Raw genomic sequence first — 20,238 nt, 5'->3', positions numbered from 1 at the left:
AAAATGCAAACTGTTGAATGACACAAGGCTGAGACTTAATGGGGCTGAAAGGATGGGACATGAAGTACAGTCCTAATAACGAACTCCTGCTTTTAATTACTTCATCTTGAAGTAGCTTCATCAGTAGTACTTCATCATGAAGAAGATTCTTTCGATTGAATGATTGCTGTTTGGAAATGTTGATATATATTCTGAATATTCAGTTGGCACGTCCAGTTTCAGGATTCCTTTGATGGTATTTTTTCCAGTTTTTGACCATTTCCCATGCGATTTCTCAATGCATTTGTACTTGAGTGATCACCTTCACAAAAGGTACCATTTCATAAGGAGAAAATCATTTTAGAACATACATTTCAACAGAGGAAGGTAGAGTTACAGGGTTAGTGCTGAGTTAAAAGTGGCATTGTCTCCTCACCTTTAGGCTGGCAGCCATATTTTTTAACAGGTGCTCATGATCACATCCACAGTTTGATTCCACAAAATGGTAAACACACATTTAATGGTGTGTGGGAGTTGCTCGTTGGCCTCAGTAGGATCAGGCAGGATCGTGGCTAAACACGCGTGTAAACATTTGCAAAATCAGGGCTTAGGTATGCCTCTGTTTAATGAAGTGTAATTTGACTTGGAAAATGCTTTCTCATGCTCTGTTGATGCCACGTTACAAGCTAGTTACCAACCAGTTAGAAACACCAGGCATTTGTCAACACACTGGAAAGTCGAGAAGCTCCCAAGTTCCTCGCAGAGGAGGAGAAGCCATCACACCCAGCCATGGACATGTGCAGCGTCTGATTGCTATTTATAGTGGCTGTGAAGCATTTGCATGCCCATCTAGATACCTAGTGCTCTTCAAAAGCAGCTGAGCAAGAATGTGCGTTGTCCAGACTGGCAACGAGAGGGATGGGAAAGAGGCGTCTGGCATTGTGGAGTTTGTGTTAACCCCAAGTGTCCCGGAAGAACCGAGCTGCCTGTAGGTGTGATTTGCAGCTCCCCCAATGGGAGCGGTCCTTTCCAGTTACATCTTCACCACTTCAAGCAGGTGCTTTTTCTAGCAGGTCTGAAACACTGTCCCCTCCTACACTTTGCAGACCCTTGGAAATATGCCTGGGATTTGGTTTTATAAGCACATAAATAACAAGTTTTAACGAGTATGAAAGAGTTCGGGTCAAGTTACATCTATGGGTTCTTGATGCTGTGGACTGCTAACCCAAGCCTAGGTCCTTTTATTCCTGAAATGCCGACTCCCACTGTCCTCAGTGAGGGGCAGCAGGTTATTTATGGCACTCCATCAGCTCTGACCCACTTAGTGAGTCAAGCAGCAAACCCTGGTGCTGCATCCATTCTGCAGGCCAGCATGGATGTCTTGTTCCGCTTCCCAAAGCAGCCTGCTATGGGTGAGTGTCCATCCATCCTTCCTGTGCCCTTAGGCTGCCCACCTACAGCCTTTTCCTGTTCTTCTGCTCTGTCTGGAGCTTCCTATCAGCAAATACTATGTCTTTGTTTTGTGCTGCTGCTCCTTCTATATCTAGGCATAGCTCCTCTCTTACAAATGGCATGGCCGTCTCTCATAGTCAACCTTCCCATAAAATGATTCCTCACCAAAGATCAGCAGAGAACATTGGCTGCCATGAAAGGGAGTGCTCTGAAAACCAAGACAACATGAAATTGCAGTTAATTTCCCTCTTTCTTTTCTCCAGCCTTCCAAAACTAGGTAAATAAAGGAGATTGTGTGTAACAAGAGCAGAGCTGAAGTCAGGGGCATGCATTACTGTTTCCTTGCAAAAGGACAGGTTCCCTTCTGTGTCTTAAATGTAGGATCTTTTTTGTTAGAAACACTGCTGGTAGGGTAGGTGGAGCTGGGCTTTGCTAACAGGAGGCCTTCTGCAGCCTGTAGATGCAGCAGTGTGTTCCAGGGTTAATCCAGGGTAGTAATAATTAATTGTAAATTGAGAAACGGCTTTAACTCTTCAAAACTAGAAAAACCTGATGCACCAAGCCCACTCAGAACAGAAAGAACACAATGTGGCCTCACAAACTAGAAGGCTTTCATTCTTCAGCTTCTACAGAGTAAAGTAAAGCATGAATGAAATATGCTCTTTTTTATAAATTTATACCAAATTTACAACAGAAGTTTTAAAATGCATTTGTTTGCTGGATGATTGTGATTCATGTCCTGTATCACTTAATCTGTGACCGTGTTCTTTTGGGCTATCTGCACATACATTGTTTTTCATCAACACAAATCGCAGCAATTACACGACCAATAGAAGGGAGAAGGTTGATCACCAGTGATAAAACCCAAGATGGATTAGTGTCATGTTTCTTCTATCTTTGCTCCTTATCTTAAAAAGCCATCCTTTGTTGCTTTTTTTCTGTTCCATCTTTCACACTTTTTTCCATTTGCTTGTTTTCTGCTGCTGGAGTGGGAACCAGTGAAGGTGCCATGGAAGATTTTCCTAACTCAAATACAAGGAGTTCTACACTGCAGTTTCATGAACGTCTTTATAGTAACAAAAGTGGCATGAGTTTGAGTAATAAGATTTATTGTAGTATAGAAGCATGCTAGGAGTATTCAGAACAGTGCTGTTTGGATGTCTTTGTGAGTCGTATCCCCTTGATCTGCATTACCATGAAGATACCCCAGGAGATATCTAGAATCCATCAGGAAAAGTTGATGAGTTCAGATGGGGCCGTGCAATGAAAAATAGTAAATACCAGCCCACTGCAATAAACCAAAAGAGTAAGTGGTAATAGAGGCGAGTCCATACTGTTCCCATAACACTGTAGCATGTTTGTTTGCTTGAAATGTTATGACAGGTAAGAAAGCGCTGTATTCTAATCTCTGTTTTGCCTCTTTTCAAAGGCGTACGATGGGTTTGCCAGCTTAGGAATATCACGACTGCTGGAGCCTTCCGACATGGTTCTGTTGGCAATCCCCGACAAGCTGACTGTTATGACCTATCTCTATCAAATACGGGCGCATTTCTGCGGCCAGGAATTGAATGTGGTTCAGATAGAGGAGAACAGCAGTAAAAGCACATATAAAGTGGGTAACTACGAAACCGACACCAACAGCTCCGTGGACCAGGAGAAGTTCTACGCAGAACTGAGCGACCTGAAGCGGCAGCCTGAGCTGCAGGCGCCGGACGGCGGCCTGGCGGACTTTGCCTCTCAGGATGACTCCGTGTTTGTGAACGACAGCGGGGTCGGGGAATCCGAAAGCGAGCATCAGACTCCTGATGACCACTTAAGCCCAAGCACAGCTTCCCCTTCCTCCCGCAGGGCTCGAAGTGACACGGACCCGCAAAAGTCCCAGCAGAGCTCTGGAAGGACTTCTGCCTCTGAAGAAGTTGGGAAGTGCAGCAGTACGGATGCAGCACAAGCACAGCCCGTGGGAAGGAAGAAATTGCTGAAAGCTGACACTTTAGACTTAAGTGACTTGGCACATGTCAGTGATCAAAAAGAGGATGCATCTCCCACAATTGCTTGTGAAGATAACGACAAAAAAGGACACCAGAGTTCAGAGAACACCGTTGGCTTCTCAGAGCAGAAAAAGCTGGGGCATATGGGATCCCCAGAGAGCATGAGAGAAGATCCTGGATCACATGGCATGAAGCAGAGTTTATCTCCTACTTCTAACCTTGGATACTTTTATAATAAGGATGTGGATTTTGCAAAGAAAACGTGTGCTTCTCCGAGGCAAGCTGAATCTGATTCTGACAGCGATGCCAGAATGACTTCAAATCATGCAGATCCATCTGCAAAGGCAGCCCAGGTAAGAGACTGCAACTTTCTGTGTGCCTGTGAGTCAGCACGGGGATTCTGTTTGAGTCGTTCCTCGGTGGGAAGGTGGGTGGTACACACTGCCATAGTTGGGCAGCGGGTATTTTGACAAGTAGGTGATGCTGAAAAAGCCATTCAGTGAAAAATGTATTTACAGGACTTGTCCTGTCCACTCAGTGGCAATGCCTTTCTTTGAAATATTGCATGCTATAGCATAAACTTAAAAAAAAAAAAAACGACTTATCCGTTCATTGAGCCATATTCAAAAAATGTCAGTTTTTAATGACTTGAAATATCCAAACATATTTCCAAATCTTATCTGAGAAACCACACGGCCTTGTGAACATAGCCTGTGATGGTGAGGTAGAAACTCCAGAATATTAAATTATGCTGTTCACTGAATGGCCTCAGGCGTGTTTCTTAACCACAATATCATTTTCCTTTCTATAAAGATAAAAAGTGTATGCCCACCTACCTTGCAGATTTATTGTGAGGATGAAAGTTGAATATTATACAAACACTAAGCACTATCAGTAAATAGTATCAATCACAAAAATATGTGAAAAATGTTATCAGCCCTGTTTACAAAAATCCCAATTTTACCCCATGAAGAACTTTCTTTAGTTTTAGCTTGGTTTGGCTTTGAGCCATTAGTTGTGATAAGAGAAGAATACAGCCAGTCTCTTGGCATTGTAGATTGCTTCAAACGTTTTTACTTTTTTTCCCAAGCAAGCACCATGAGGATTCGTTTTATTGCAAGAGAAGCAGCCCACAGATGGGTGATAATGGCCAAATACTACTTGCAGAGCCAGCTAATTTCTTTCCTTTAATCAGTGGAGCCCCGTGACATCTGCTTTCTTCAACCTTGAGTACCAGATGAGAAAGGAATGATGTGACCCCACATGGAACACAGTGTCGTGCAGCAGGGAGGGGTGGGATCTGTTATGAGATTTTCATGTGCAAGGTTGTAGGACAAGATGGCTTTAGAGACTTTTCCCTGTTACTTGTCCTCTGTGTATCTGCACACCGTAATGAAATCTCACATGCCTCAGTCTTAAACCTGAATGCTTGCTCGTTGTTGCTTAGTCTCGACTGTTTCAATTTCCATATGGTGGAGGAGGAGCACAACCTGCAATGTCTCTTCCAACTCCAGCCCATGTAAAGAGATATATTTCCCAAAATCTTCGCTATTTTGCTTGACTAAGAAGTCAGCACTTGGGAGTTCAGATGCGTGGGAGCTCACTTTGCCCATGCAGAAGTCCTCCTTCCATTGCTTCTGCTCTGCAAAGTCATCAGTCACATGCATGAAGAAGGGGCTTTCTTTAAATATGAGGTAGGAACAGATATTTTTGCAGGCTGTTTTCTCTTGTACCCAGCCTCTCTGTGTTCAGTTTAAGTTAGAAATGAACGACACCCGTATAAGTAGCCAACGAAGCATTATATTTGCATACATATTAAAGTAAATAAGTAAACACTAGCACATTTAACATGGTTACCTTCCATGAAACCAATTATTTTTTTTCCACAGTTGCAGCTTAAAGGCGTTAAATGTTGATAGAAATTAAGTTTTAAGGGGAAGGGAGAGAAATCTATTTACATTATAAAGACCTGTGAGTTTTGTTTTAATTTTACGTTTTGATTATCGTTACTTTTCATTTCTGTAGAGTGCTGTGTCACCTCATGAAGCTATAATCCATGTGACTCCTGATCTTTGTTATGTAGGAAGGCTCCTGGCTACTAACTACTGTGTAAATGTTAAGTACCCTGAGGCTACCCTGCTGTTAATTATATTTCTTTATTTTTAAGCAACGAATGTTGTCAAGACAGGAAGAACTTAAAGAACGAGCAAGAGTTCTGCTTGAGCAAGCAAGAAGAGATGCAGCTTTAAAGGCAGGGAATAAGCAGCTAACCAATACGATCATCCCAGCCCGCAGTAAGCAGCTGAATGATGTAAGAAACATTGCCCAGTGTGGCAGTTTATATAGTTAAAATTTCCTGTGCGCGTTGATGTTTTTGTGGGAAACACGTTTGCAGAACCTTTCTTTTCGGCACCGTGTCCCGGTGCTCTGGTTAGCCGTGTGCCCTCCGTGCACCTTAAAAGCCTGTTTATCCTGCTGTTGCAGCAGGCAGACTGATGCCTTACACTGCACTGGAGGCAGAGGTCTGGGAGCACCTTCCTTGATTGGCACTGCAGCTTCGAATAGGGCGAAAAACAAAAGTTACTTGTTAAATGATAGTAATTTATGCTATTTTTGATTGCCTCTCTTTTTTCACTTAATGTAAATGCGTTTCCCGAGCCTGTGATGTCAACTGCTTGCTGCTTCATAAGTGTTACCGCAGTGAATGAGCTGCTTGTGACAGTCTTGTAAAAGAGTTGATGGGACAATTCCTTTTTATCATGAAAGTTGATTATGCTGGTGAGGTGGGAAAGTGGAGCTGGGGAATGAGCTCCAGCGTGGAAGCAGCTATGGTTGCATCTCCGTTGGCCTCAGTGGTGACCTGGAAGGATGCGTACTCTCTGGAGATGAAAGCCAATTAATTTTTATGCAAACCTTAGCAATGTGGGTTTTGTGATTCTAACTATTGTGTATTAGAGACTGTACTGGCAACTAAGAATGCAAATGTAACTGAAAAATAATGATACAGAGAAAGGCTGGAGTTTTTACTGCTTTGCATCTTTGAGAGGCTAGTCCTGAGGGACAGATTCAGCTTTTTATATAAATGGGATCTCGCAATCAGAAAATGAAGACAGTGATTTACATGACTTATTTCACTCTCAGCTATCTTGGGTCCATGCTGGACATTTTTTTTCACATCAATAATTCCCCTGCAAACTGCAAATATTTCTCTTCTCTTTTTTTTTTTTCCTTCAAAATCTATTCATGTATGCATACGGATCTTACTTGTCTAATGATAGTATAATGATACGTAAAAATTGTCACAATTGTTTTGTGTTTGACTGTTTTCCTAAACAAGTCTCGCTTAGTATAAATCTCATACTGGATTTATTTCTTTTTTTTTTTTTTTATGTGAACAGTTTTTCATATACCAAATATAGAGGAGGAACGCTATCAGCAACGACTCAAGCAGAATTAACTGTAGTAAAAGCTGCCCAACATTTTCTTCTTACTTTCCAAGTTTTTATAACTTGGTTAGTATTTAATTGTTTGAGCTGAAATTTTCCATGACAGCTCTCTGCCTCAGGGTAAATTTTTGGATGTTTTTTTTTTAACTTCAAAAAAAAAAAAAAATGCTACCTATTGAGCCGCTGCTCTGAATTAGGTTAGGTGGAGCATTGCTTTATCCATGTTAAAAATGGCTTATGGGAAAAAGGTTCCATTCCTTTGAAAAGTCTGTTCAGAACAATTGAAGTTGGGTTAATAGCACGAGATCATTAGAGAGCCTTGAAAATCCAGGGAAGTTTGTGTCAGTTGAAATTATCTGTATGGACACAGCACAGCCTGAATGCCTTTTACTGTTGCTCTCCTTGTGACCAGGGTCCATTCTGATGCAGATCGTAGTATTGGAAAGCAAAACTTTCTCTCTTAAGCTCAAAGTCCTCCTGCTGATGAAATCCAAATGGGAAGAAATGGAGCTACTGCACTGGCATGCAGAGGAGAGATGCCCCAGTAGATGGGCAAGGAGGTAGACGGCAATGCAAACACAGACAGAAGTGAAGACTGTGTCTAGGCTGTGAAAGCCAGCTGAATGATGAGGGACAGGGACAAACCTTTCAGGACTAATCAGCCTTGTACAATTCAGGCATCTGGATTAGCCGTAGGACCTTACTTCATTTGTTAGAGAAGCTGCAAAAGAAATTAGATGGAAGCCTATAGAGGAGAGAAAGACTGTCTCTTCAGGCTGCCCTGTAGAGTCAGAATCTCTTGCTGACTTTGGGCTGGGGATGTACCTCAAACTCAACATGTTCAAGTTGGCAGAGTCCTCAATTTCGTGTTTCCAAACCAAGATTATCAGGGACTGACTTCGGAAAGTTTTGAATGCAGCTAGCTGTAGCCAAGCCAAGGAGAACCAGTATGAGGTGTGCAGATAAAGACCATATGGAGTAAGAACCAGTGTGCAAGGATTTACATCTAATGTAAATTCCATGTACTCTGATTTTTGGCTTCTTGACTTAGAAAGCTCAGTGTTCTCTTAATGCATCCCACTGGGAAAGATGCATTTGAAAGGGATTGTAATAAACGGATATTGGTATAATATTAATATCTGATATATTGTATAAATGTGACATGTTATATGTGTCCATAGATGTATATGTTCTAGATGAGGGTGTATGTATGCATTAACATGTATAGATCATAAGATACTTTTTTTTTCTTGAACTTATTTGATGCTGTTTACTACTAGGTCATTACTTACATGCTTCGTGGAAAATAGCAGAGACTACTCAGTATTTTGGGGTCATTGAGGTTAATGATAAGAACCTTCACTCAAGTGTGTCTTTCTCAGTGCACTTCAGCAGAGTTGTGAGGGTCAGTGGGCAACCTGTGTGCAGTAACATGCAGTGTGTTACCACATGGCAATTCTGGTGATGAGAACAGATGTCTTGTTGCAGGAGTTGGTTTAGACTAATTTGGGGGATAATTTTGAGCGGGTTTCAAGAGAAAATGGATTGAAACAGGAAAACCTAATTTTAAATAAAAAAGCTTTAGATTCCAGGGGCAGTACTTTCAAACGTTGCTCTTCAAGTCTGCAGTTGCATCTTTTCTTGGTACCTTCATTTAAAGAGCTTTTGGCAGCCTGGCCTTTGGAAATCAGGTGCCCCGGCTAAGCTGCAGTCACTAGTTACTTTTGAACATCTTGTCTCTTGGGCTTTGCTGTACTGCTTTACATTTGCAATACGAGAACTATGAATTGCTGTTTTCTAAGTAAACAAATGAGAACAATATACAGTGCATGGGGTTGTGTTCCTGCTTGAGGTGAACCTGAGTGACAAAATTTCCAAGTCATAAATATAGCCTTCCAGGTATGCGCCCACCTGACGTGTGGTAGAAGTCTTGGCCTTGTCATGTTTGTGCTCCAGGGTTAGGTCCATATCAGTGTTCTAATGGGCTTTACTTTTTTTTCCTTTTAGCTCAGACATCAGTGACATTTTTGGAGCAGAAGTTTAAGGTGTTGAATTTGCTCATATACCTGTCAACTCACTCCCATTTTCCTCAGAATCACGTACTGTCCCACTCTGCTCTGTGCTGTTGTGGCCTCACCTCAAGCTCTGTATGCAGTTTTGAGCATCATGAAACAGAAGAGAAAGACTGTCCCTTCAGGCTGCCCTGTAGAGTCAAAATCTCTTGCTGAGTTTGCAATGTTGGGGATGTACCTCAAACTCAGCATGTTCAAGTTGGCAGAGTTCTTAATTCCTGGTTTCCAAATCAAGATTATCAGGGACTGATTTCTGGATGTTGTGAATGCCTATGGCTCTCAACCATAGGGTTTGGGCTTGGGTGGTGCTGGTGCTGTGTGGAGCGTGGGGCTGGGGTCGGTGATCCTTGTGGGTCCCTTCCAGATGCTGATATTATGTGACTATATAATTCTGTGATTTCTCATTGTATCCCAAGCTGTATTCTCTTCCCCTTCTTTCCGTGCTCCCTCTCTCACTATTTCAGCTGTCTCTCCTGTCCATTTCAGCTGCCTTTCCTCTGCTTTTTACCTTTTCTTTCTTAATTCCTGCTTTCCTTAATCTTCCTTACCTTAGACATATTCCCTCAGTGCCTTCTGCCCCATAATCTCCCATCCTATCTTTAGTCCACTTGACTTAGTCCCTTTGTTCTCAGCTGTCTTCCTCTATTTGTAGATATCAGCCCCTTTTCTCCCCTTTTTTTTCACTCCTTGTAGTGTGGAAGAAGTTTTTCCACTGTTAGATCTGCTCTCTTAGTGCTTCTCAGGAACTCTTGAATCAGCAAAATGTATGTGATGCACCCTGTGTAGAGGCTGCCTGCCTGTAAACTGGTAGACAGATATTTGAAGTTGAAGAAAAGACTACATTGGTCAGAAATTGCTTGAAAGCATGTTCACGTGTTGGGAGGATCATAGGTATGTCCTTAAAATTGATGCAGCCTTTCGGAGACTGAAAGAGTGAACTGAAGAGCTGTATGAACAGACTAACAGACTTACTGATCCCCTTACGGATGCCGTTTCTCTGGTAGAACTACAAACAGCCCAGCCTCTCTTCTAGCTTTCTTGATGTAGATGTGCATGCGGTGACTCTTTTAGAGATGTTTTTGTCGTTTCCAATCTTGTATAACAGCTGTAGTCACTTAGCTTTTAACCAGGAGAGCATTTTTATTAGCTTACTCACTTGTATTTAACTCCTCTCTTCTCATGATGACTTACAGAGTGCTGGGGTGTACATAACTAATCCCACCAGATGCTCTAAAGCACAGACTTGTGGTGATGGTTGCTAACAGCAAGGGCTTGCTTGGGATGAGATACTGGAAAGGTGAGGAGGCTAGAGCTGGTCTGTGGTACCTTCCCAGTGAATTGGCAGCCAGAGGGGACCAAGACAAATGGGATGTACTAGGAGATGTAGAGCTTAGAGGTCTTTGCAGCGGGGAGTCCTCACTTCCAGAATGTGGAATGGAATGCATGGAGGCTGAATCTCAGCACAGCTGCACTGTCAGCAAATATCTGTGAAGGCCAGCGGCAAAATGTTTGTCTTCTGCTCCTTTAATGACTGGTCCACGTAAAGAATGGAAATGTACTGCAGCTGTCGTTTACTCTGTAAACTCAAATAGTTATGATTGTGGAGTCAGTATGATTACAGAGAATGGAATTAGGAGTTAAGAAATTCACAGGCAACTTTAATTAACCTTCTTTGTGTATATGCATTATGATGCAGTCTTTAATTATGTGATCGCATACTGTTTTCCCCAAAGCATTTGTGTCTCATTTAGCTCAGAGGATTGAGGTGATGGAGCAGGCAGTTTGTCCAGAGGACCTCTGTCCCTTTGGTAGGAAGATGTACAGCAAGCAAAGCGGGGATTGCAAGGAGCAAGAGGATGAGGTCACAGCTTGAGTTAAATGTAAGATTGCCTTTGCCTCAGAGTTCCTCAGTGCTGCTGAGTGTTCTGAACCACACTTCCTCCAAGCAGTCATTAATTGTGCATCCTTCCTTTTTGGATGGCCATTTGAGGTGAAGGTTTGATTTGCAGATGTATTGAGCTTCCATGTCTGTCAGGGAAATCAATTGGAGCTGTGCTTTAGACTTACAAAGGGCTGCATAAAGCTTAGTATGCTGAGAAAAGCAGGTAATAGACTTCCCAGAGTATGCACTCAGTGTTACATCCTGTTAGCTGTGTCTCTCCGTCTCAGTTCCCAGCCAAAGAAGAGGGTAATAACGCTACCACAGGGTGCTGGGAGAGGAGAATGCCATTAATATTTTTAAGGCACTTAAATACCATAATTATGAGCACTGTAGAAAAGCCCTTGAAGAAATTAACAGTTCTGTCTATTAAGCAAGATCTGAATATTGTATAGTAAAGAATGGTGTGACTTATTGATGGGCCTGTGTGTGGAACAGTGAAAGTAAACCAGTATTGGACACTGGTGGGTAGAGCTCACCTCTAGGCTGAAGATGGGTGAGATCGGGAACAGCAAAAGGTCGTGCCACAGCAAGGCTCTGTTCTCAAAGGGGTGAAAATTAAGATTATGCCAAGCAGTCCTCCTTCTGACATCCCTGAAATGATGTGTTGAAGCCTTTTAACTGGTATTTGCCAGGCAGTCAGCTTTAGCAGAGGATGTTGTATAGCATGGCATTCATGTGAGATGGAGCTCATCTGGGGGAGGTTGTGGTTGTCTTGAAGACACTGACCAGCAGTCACTCCTGAAGTTATTGTGATTTTGCACAAGCCAAGGATTTCTTCTTAGTGAATTTAGGTGTAGGACTGGGCCCTTCATATGGTCTTGGCAAAGATTTTCAGTTCTTAGAATCTAGTATTTGTTCTAGGACGTAGGAATGATACCCACAGGGAGTTCCTCTATCTTTTGCCTCCCATGAAAATAACAATTCTTTCTTTACAGTGGCATTGTAAGGGATTCTATTTGTAAAATAAGTATTTAAAACCATATGAATGCTAATAACAAGAGGTTTTTTTCAGAGAGCAGTTCTGACACTGCTGTTGTGCTCACATGCAACTATTGCTAGCCTGCTTTCTGCAGAGAAAGATGTGGTTCTACTTACCTCTACTACCATTATTTCATACTTATTCAATTTGAATGACAGCTATCATTGCCTACATATATATATATATATATATGTATGTATAAAAAGATTTGAAAGAGCAGTGAGGTCTGCATTCAGCTTTTGTAGTAGAATATGGAGATGTGAAGCTGTTACCTGCAACCATGCAGGCACTGTCTGTGTACAGAGGGCAGCAGGAAGGGGTTCTGCTGTGAGATTGTTTCTTTCTGCTCAGAGTATTGCTTTTTGTTACTCGCCTCCTCAAAGGACTTGTTGTGGCTGTATCTAATTCGTGTTTAATAAGCTCTTTCTACTTCAGGTGTCAATCTGTTTTGCCCATTACTTTTCATTTTCATAAATATTTGAGTGCAAAATGATAGCAGTTTCTGCATCCACAGTGGCTGAGTGGAAAGGGAAGTCTTTTTAGAAGAGCTCCAGAAACCAACAAAACCTGAAATGAGATGGTTTTGTATACTCTTTAATTGTGATTGCATACATTTGCACAGATACAGGATATTCCAGCTGCAATAAAATAAAAGTAAGGGATTCTTTTCCTGAGTAAGTGCTCAGAAGAAAAAAAAAAACAACCTTTATTAAGCAGCTTGATTTATTGATCATGTGCTGCAAAAATCTTCAATACTCTGAGCAAATAAACCGCTAACTGTCCTTCTCTACTGTGTGACCACGAAGTAAACTGTAGTCAGTACTAGCAGAAATGGCACAGAATGCAAGTTCAGAGCATACAATGAACAAGGATGTTTTAATGTGAAAGATGCCTTAAAAACAAGTTAGCTCTGCAAGTATTCTTTCTTCCAAATATTTTAATGGGTTCTTGAAAATGACTGTTTAATACATTATTCAGTAATTTGTATTTATACCTGAAATCAAATTCCCTGCTTCTGTTGCATTAGGAAAGCCATCTAGATCATCAGTGGAATTGTTTGCAGTCTCCCTAGCTAGAAAGTAAATAGCTTTAATTGAGGTGATAGTATTAATTTGTGTAAAAGAACACGACCCAAGTTATTCCTGTTTTGGTTTTGAAGGAGAGAGGGAGAAGTTTGTCTTTATTAATTAAACATCTAACCTAACTGTATTGAGGTGTAGGGCTTTGCAGATGGCAACCTTGGTCCTTTAATAATAATTGGAAAATATCGATTGAAAGAAGACTAGCCTGTCATGCTGATAATTGTGACCAGACTTAGATACGATCACTAGATCTTCCTGAGATTGCAAAGAAGCAGTTACCATCTAATTGGTAAAAAGATTGAACATTATTTTGGTAATTCCAAAGCTTTGGTAACTTATTCCCCGTTGTTCATTTATATGTCTGGTACGTATACCACTATGAAGTGGTTAAATATGGTTTAAGCTGATAAGACTATGCTATATAGTATTTACATTTCATGAGCATCCCAAGTTTTATAGCTGTTTTAACAATATACTTCTCTTTAAATGCAGGTTAGATCTGCTGGCTGAACACTTCAAAACCACAACTGAACTGATAGTTATTCTGTATAATGGCACGCTAAGGCTGAGATAGCCTGATGGCAAGAACAATCCGAGGGGTTTTAGTTACCACTGCTCGTGACGTGAAAACTGAAAATACTCTGTGACTTTCCAGGAGGTTTCTGTGTCTTTTGACTTTGTATTTGGTCTGTTTAAGCTCTTCCTGACTATGAAGCTGTAATATTTCAAGAAGTAGTACTGAGGACACCCCCCTGACGTAGCTGGGAAAATAAATCAATTAGCGCAAGTGAAAGCAGTTCTGAGAGGAATTAGTATGCATTGTCGTTTTTATAGCGGGAGGGATTTCATGAATGGAGTGTAACCTCTGATAATGTGAGGCAGATGTTACGCAGTTGGAGTTTTAGTTATGAAGGCTTGAGATTGTCAGCTGGATTTTATTGGTGTTATTTCCATAACTCACATCTGTTTATGCCAGTTAAGCACCAAATATGAGCGCGCAGTTGTTGATTCCGTGTGTGTAATTTCAAGGTGCTGTGTGCTCTGCAGCCACAGCGCTAACTTGCACGCTCACACAGAATTTCCCAGCTGAGCTTTCAGATATCTGAACAGCACGAGTTCAAAACCTCGAAGCATTTTCTCTCCATTTATAACTACTAGCCCCCCAAAAAGAAGGTCTCGAAGTTTCAGGGGCCCTCCGTTGTGTGTGAGGTGAGCCCCAGCTTCCTCTGCATCTCGAATGCTCTTTTCATACCGCCGCTAATAACCGCGGCCGCTTTCTGCGTGGATGTTCAGCGCACGCTGTTGTGAATCCCAGGATGATATCGCCATCACTTAGAGCTGTATTTTGCATCGCCTATTCTCTTACTGCTCAGCATGCACAAGGGTAGAGTTAAAATCTTTATTCAGTTCATTTAAAAATGTTTCTTTTGTTCTCCTTATCATGTTCTGGCTTTCCCAAGGATATATGCCTTGAACGAAAAGTCACATGTGCATTACTAATTGTGTGCCATTGTATTTACAGTTCCTAGTGGTGGCACTGTGAAGCTACTAATTCTTTTGCTTCACTTGATGTAAAATAATCTGAGTGTCTTTGATAGCAGTGAAACAGTATTAATTGTTTTGTACATTTCTTGGTCACTCTTCTTAGGTGGTCTTCATAATCTATTAGAACTTTCAGCCAGATTTTTGTAATGTCATGCCTCCAGCAGTGATTAAATTGGTAATTAATGAACAGGCCTTGGCAACATAAACCACATCCCGTTAATTTTCCCTTTTGAGTTTTCAGAAGTTGTCGTCTCTGTCGGAAAGCGTTGCGCCACCTCGCTACAGCCCCTTGGCATCAAACCACGACGGCCTGATTTTTTGCAGCCATTAGTAGATCAGAGCAGTAATTTCACAGTATTTTGGTCAGGGTAATTATGGTACCAAGTACCGAGCAGAGTCGGGAATTCACACAAGAAGTCCAGAAATACCAGGTGAGCTTCCTCGTGTTCACTGGGACGTTATGATCAGTTTAATTGGGCTCTGTTTGATTCCGGCCGCGGAGGCTCTTTGTGCCGCGGCACCGCGGCCACTTTCCGCTCCGGTGTTGCTGACCCGCACTGACAGCCCCGCGGCAGCGCCCGGCCCTTTGAAGTGGGGCTCTGTGCAGAGGGCGCCTACAGAAAAAGGGAGAAGCCAGGGAAGAGGTTACTGTAGCAAAGCTGTGCCGCGGCCCCTGCACGGAGCGGGACCCCAGCAAGAACCAGCGGGTGCGCCGGTCGTCCTTCGGGGCCGGCTGCAGGTGGAGGGCCCTCAGCTGCGCGTCGGGCACAGTCAGGTTGCAATAGTCACTTGCCTGTTGGCTGTGGAGTGAAAGGACTGTCAGTGGTCACTTCTCCCGAAGCCTTAATGAAACCAAATAGTTTGCTGCGGGTTCGGGTCTAACCGTCGGGGTGTTTCAGGCAGCCTTGTCAGTTGATGTTCATGAATTGACTTGAACGGAGATCAAAGTGTTTCTCAAAATGGAGAATCGGGGAGAGAGACAGCTCCTTCAATCGCACCACAAGAGCTAATCAAGCCATCAGTTCTTTATGCGCTCTGCGTGCCTTTAGCGTTTAATACCCAATGGTTTGTCAGGACAAATTGAAATTGCGGGGCTGGGGGGGCACGCTGCAAACAAAGTGGGTGAAATGCGTGCTTCTTCCTCGCAGGGGCTCGTTCTGAGAAATTATAACACCCAAATGGAAAACCGCAGCAGGCACTGTTGATTAAATATTTGGGGTCGGGGGGGAAAGGGAAAAAAAAGCGAAGGTAAAGGATTCAATGGGCACTGAACGCCTTCGCGCTGATTAAAGATCCGAGTTTAAAGTGAAAGAGAAACCCATCTCAGCGTGGCTTTTTGTTTCTCTGGTTGCTAATGAACTTTTCTCGCTGCAACATTTTAAATTGGATTCGGGAGATAGTTTTTGGAGTGTCAGCTAAAACAAAGTCATGTGAAAATGCCTCTCCCCCCCCCCCCCCCTTCCTCCCTCTCTCCCTTTTTAATTGATATGATTTAGGCAGAGGAAAATGGTAAGGGGGATTTTTCTATTGCAGAAGCAATTTTTAAGGGATTTAGTCTTATTTAGCCCGAAGGTCTTCACACTAATGAGAGCACTTAAGTTACGTCCAGGCGTTGATTAGACAGCTCATCTATCAACTGGAGCATGAGAATTCGTATTTTAGGGACCCTTTATGCACTATAAACGTATACGCCTTTTTTTAGCGCTTTATATACCATTTTCCACAAATTTTTAATTACCTTCTTTGACATGCAGGGTGACTGCAGTGCGGCTGGCAGAGCACGCATGCTAACAGGGCAGTGCTGTGCACGCAATGAGAGAGAATACCAAACTCAACCCGTGCAAATTGGCGCGCTGAGCACAAGTTGTTACCGGATACATTGCTTGTACCGCCGCCACGGCCCCGAAGGTCTAACAGCACGGATTTGGGGAAGGCACAATTACACACCTTAAAAAATGCCCATCCACCGCCACCAAGAGTTGGGAGCGCTGACTTTCCCCGTCATTTCTTTGGCCGTGTTTAAAACACAACAGTGTCTTAATTATTTTCGGAGCTGCGCTGAAAAGTCCAGCTTTCGTAACTTTTTGACATTTCAGATTTAAAAAAAAAAAAGAAAAAAAAATTAAAACATCGCCACCAGCTTGCACTATGAGCAGCCTGTAATAACAGTTAAAAAAGCTTTCTGAACTATTTGACAAGATTTCTTAGTGCCGAGGCCATATGCTGTAGCCTTTAAGCTATTTCTTCCTATCAGTTTCATTATCACCTGCCTCTGAGTCTCCAATATCATCAGTAAGCACATGCAGAATCATAATTATGCCATGTACAAGTTCTTTGATAACATGTACAGTTTTCTTCTTAATTCTTTATCAAATGCATTGATCGTGGCATGTGTGCATTGATCCAGGTCCACCATCTGGCTGTGTGTGATAAGCACAGTGGCATCTTTGCATTTCCACTGTCATTCATTGCGCTACAATTTGGCTGCAGGGGAGTAGTGCCTGGGATTAGCCCTGTTCTGCTACTTACTTGCATTTTAAGTTGACACCTCTACAGCGGCTCAGACCACATTACAAACTGAAACACATACGCACGACTTAGTGATGTGACACTCCTCAATAAGCTTACTCCACTAGCTACTCAACAATCTGTAATTGGATTTGTAGGAATAACAGCAAAAGATTTCCTAAGAATTGCTGGGGACAGAAGGTGAAGTTTTCTCATTATTGGCAAAAGGCTAGGTATAGATCCTAGGCGATTGGTATTTTCCATTAAAAACAAGCTGCCAGCAGTTTGCAGGACATTTTCAAAAAAATATATATATAAATAAAGAAAGAAAGAAGAAGAAAAAAGAAGGAACCAGGAAAACAGGAATAGGATGGGGGGAGGTGGGCGCTGTGCTCGCTGCTTGCCCCGCGGCCCCGTGCCCTCCCCGCACCAGGGGCAGCCCCAGGCTGCTCCTGCCCCGCACGTTGCTCCGCTCGCCGAGCGCTTTGTTTCATAACCTGACTTCTTTTTTATTTTTTGGAAATCATAAAGTCAGGTTTACACAAGAGAAAATCCCTTAAGTGGAGCCCTACAAATGTTGACTCCTGCAATGAGTAAGCGGCTTCTTTCCCTCTGCCCGGAACCGGCGCGTTGGAAGGCAGCGAAACGCCGCCGCCAGCCCGGTGACCCCAGCCCCGTGTGCACAGCCGCAGGGCGGTCCCGGCCCCGCTTTTTGGGTGACGCCACCGGCGTTGGCAGTGGCGGCGATGGGCGTAGCGGGCGGTGGTGCTGGTTGGCCTTAATTACAGAGCAGCAACCTGCAGGCTGGGATGGAAACGCCTCGATCGCGGCGGGGCTGCGCGGCTCTGAAGGGGTTAAACGGGTTAAATCTTATTTATCTGAATAGAACTGCGGGGCTGTTTTGCAGAATGCGCCAGCACAAATACCTATGGTTCGCTTTGACGTTACAATTTTTTGTTGGTTTCTTTACTTTAAATACTTGAACTGTTAGACCTTTTACTTTTTTCTCTGAGAAAGATGTATTTGTACCAGATTAGAAAAGCTAAACTGTTTCTTTACATTGAATAATCAGCCTGTCATGACAAATCTATCTCCTTCTGCATGAGTAGGTGCCAGTTTGACTAGCTTCTTTTAGGCGCACCCTGGGTTTTAAGCTGGATCCATGTGCATGACTGGCAGTGCATTTGTTGGGCCAGATCTAAGGAGCCAGAGAGCGTTCAGCTCCTTGTTGCCTACAAAAGAGCAGCCAGACAGCCAGCAAGAGGCCTTGGATGCGGCACAAGGTGACACTTACTGAGTCAGCCACTCTTTTATTATTTCTTTTTCCACATACATATATATTTTTTTTCTTTTGGTAAACTAAGAATTTACCCTTTTCACAATGGCACAAGGAATTAAATTGTCAATGGGTTGCTTGTCTGAAGCCAGCACTCTTGACACCAGAAATACTGTACCGAGGGAGCCGTGTGTTTTGTGGAACAAAACAGGCGATAGTAAGAAAGCGATATCTACGTGGCTACCATTTCTTCAAAACAACTTCTGCTGAGGGAGTTGTTTTCCACATGGCAACCACACAGCCCCACTCTGCACACACACAGCCTTGTTTTGCTGGCTGGATTTTGGAGTTTTAATTGCATTTTTTCCTGAAGCTACATTGTTGGTGATTGTTTCGGTGTGGGACTTCAGGCTACTCCTGTTTTCATTGCATCTATTCTCATTATCACCCAGCAGCGCGGGCTGTGAGCTCCTCAGTGACGATGGTTTCATACTTCCTGCAGTATTAAGTGTTTGAGGCAAATGTTTTCGTGGCAGCTGGCCGTTGGTAGTTGTGTAGGAAATGCCCAGGATGGTGGTGGCTTTCCTGCAGCTCTCCCTGCAACCCCACGAACACCGAGGTGCAGACCCAGCGTGGTTTGGTTTGTGCTGTGCACATTTTGCTCGCTACCTGCGCATTTGGAGCTGTTCTGAAACGGCAGCAGAGACCAAACAGAAATGTGGTCCCCAGGGTGCTCAAAGATTTAATCTGACCAGATGGGACAAACTTGAGAAAGATTTTGACTTTCCACTCTGTTTTGCAACAAGAAAGGCTGATTTTTTTCCCCCGGTCCTTTCTTTGTTAGGAGAGGCAGAGATCAGGCCATCCCCAGAGAAATGAGCAGGTGTGGCCATTTACAAGCATGTCTGGTTATATTATAAACCAACATGAGAAAAGTTTGCAGTGGTTTGAAAAGAGCAGCTAAACAGTTTTAATGTTTCATCCCAAATCCTATTTACTCAAACAAGAGCCGATCAAGGTCGTGGTAGAACCCAGCCTGTCCAAACCTCTAAAGCTTGTGTAATTTTATTTTTTATTATTTTTATTCCATCTTCCGTATGAACTGAATAGGTGCATTTTGGTAATCCTTGCCTCTGGACAAGCACAGAAGCCTTTTTCCCTCTGAATGGCTAATAGCAGAGCCGTCCTTCCTGCCTGCTGATGAAAGGTGCCGGGCAGTTCTTTCTCTTCAGTGTGAGGGCAGAGTGCTGTGATTTTGGACCCCTGTCCTGTCTGCCATGGTGCTGCTGTGATTTTGATACAGGGCGTATTGCTGAGCCTAACCCCCTGTCTGTGGGCAGCTGAAGATTTTCCCCTTTAAACGCCAAGTAAACACAGCACACGGGATTTTTATTTTTTTTGTATGGGGAGAGGATAATTCACCATCAGACTGCTGGTGCAAGCTCAGGTCAGATCCTCCCAACATTCTCATCGAGGCCAAGTGGAAGCCCTGGCAGAGGTTGTGGTCGGTGATGGTTTGTTGGGTTGGTTTTGAGATTGCGGGATTCCGGGCGCTTTCAGGGACGATGCTTTCAGGGTGGGTTCCCCTCCCCCCCTCCTTGCAACCCCATCCAGCAGCGTTTCGGGTCGGAATTCACCTTCCCAACCCGGGGCGTCGCTTCTGACCCAAGCAGTGTCAGCGCCGGCGTCCGCGGCGAGTACAAAAGGGACCCCCTAACGGCGGCCGGGCCAGGGCGATTCTTAAGATCCAAAGGCTGCCGAAAGAACAATTGGATAAAGTTGGGGATTGGAGGAGCTCGGTTTTCTTGTGCCGGGGAAATGAAGCTCCAGCCCTTTCTCTTCCCAGCCCCTTTAAAAGCAGAAGGCTGCTAGGGGGTTGTGGCTGTGTCAAAGCCGCTGGGATGCCACTGCTGATCACTTTAATTACTAGGACTAAGGAGGATAAAATTAAAAGTAGCACCATTGAAGC

General features: G+C 43.3%; 1 protein-coding gene across 1 annotated transcript in view; it reads left to right on the top strand.

Annotated features, from left to right (window-relative positions):
* Window positions 1-20,238, top strand: part of EHBP1 (EH domain binding protein 1) — a gene marked incomplete at both ends in the record, with an annotated part of 202,604 nt that overhangs the window by 136,320 nt on the left and 46,046 nt on the right. Inside the window, 2 exons of the mRNA XM_079532785.1 lie at window positions 2,861-3,772; window positions 5,587-5,730. Coding sequence (XP_079388911.1) covers window positions 2,861-3,772; window positions 5,587-5,730 — 1,056 coding nt within the window. The remainder of the gene's footprint in view (window positions 1-2,860; window positions 3,773-5,586; window positions 5,731-20,238) is intronic.

The sequence above is a fragment of the Tetrao urogallus genome (assembly GCF_951394365.1).
Source record: "Tetrao urogallus genome assembly, chromosome: 2".
In the NCBI taxonomy this organism is placed as follows: domain Eukaryota; kingdom Metazoa; phylum Chordata; class Aves; order Galliformes; family Phasianidae; genus Tetrao; species Tetrao urogallus.
Note: the sequence above shows the minus strand (reverse complement) of the source record. Positions and strands in the feature narration are given on the sequence as shown.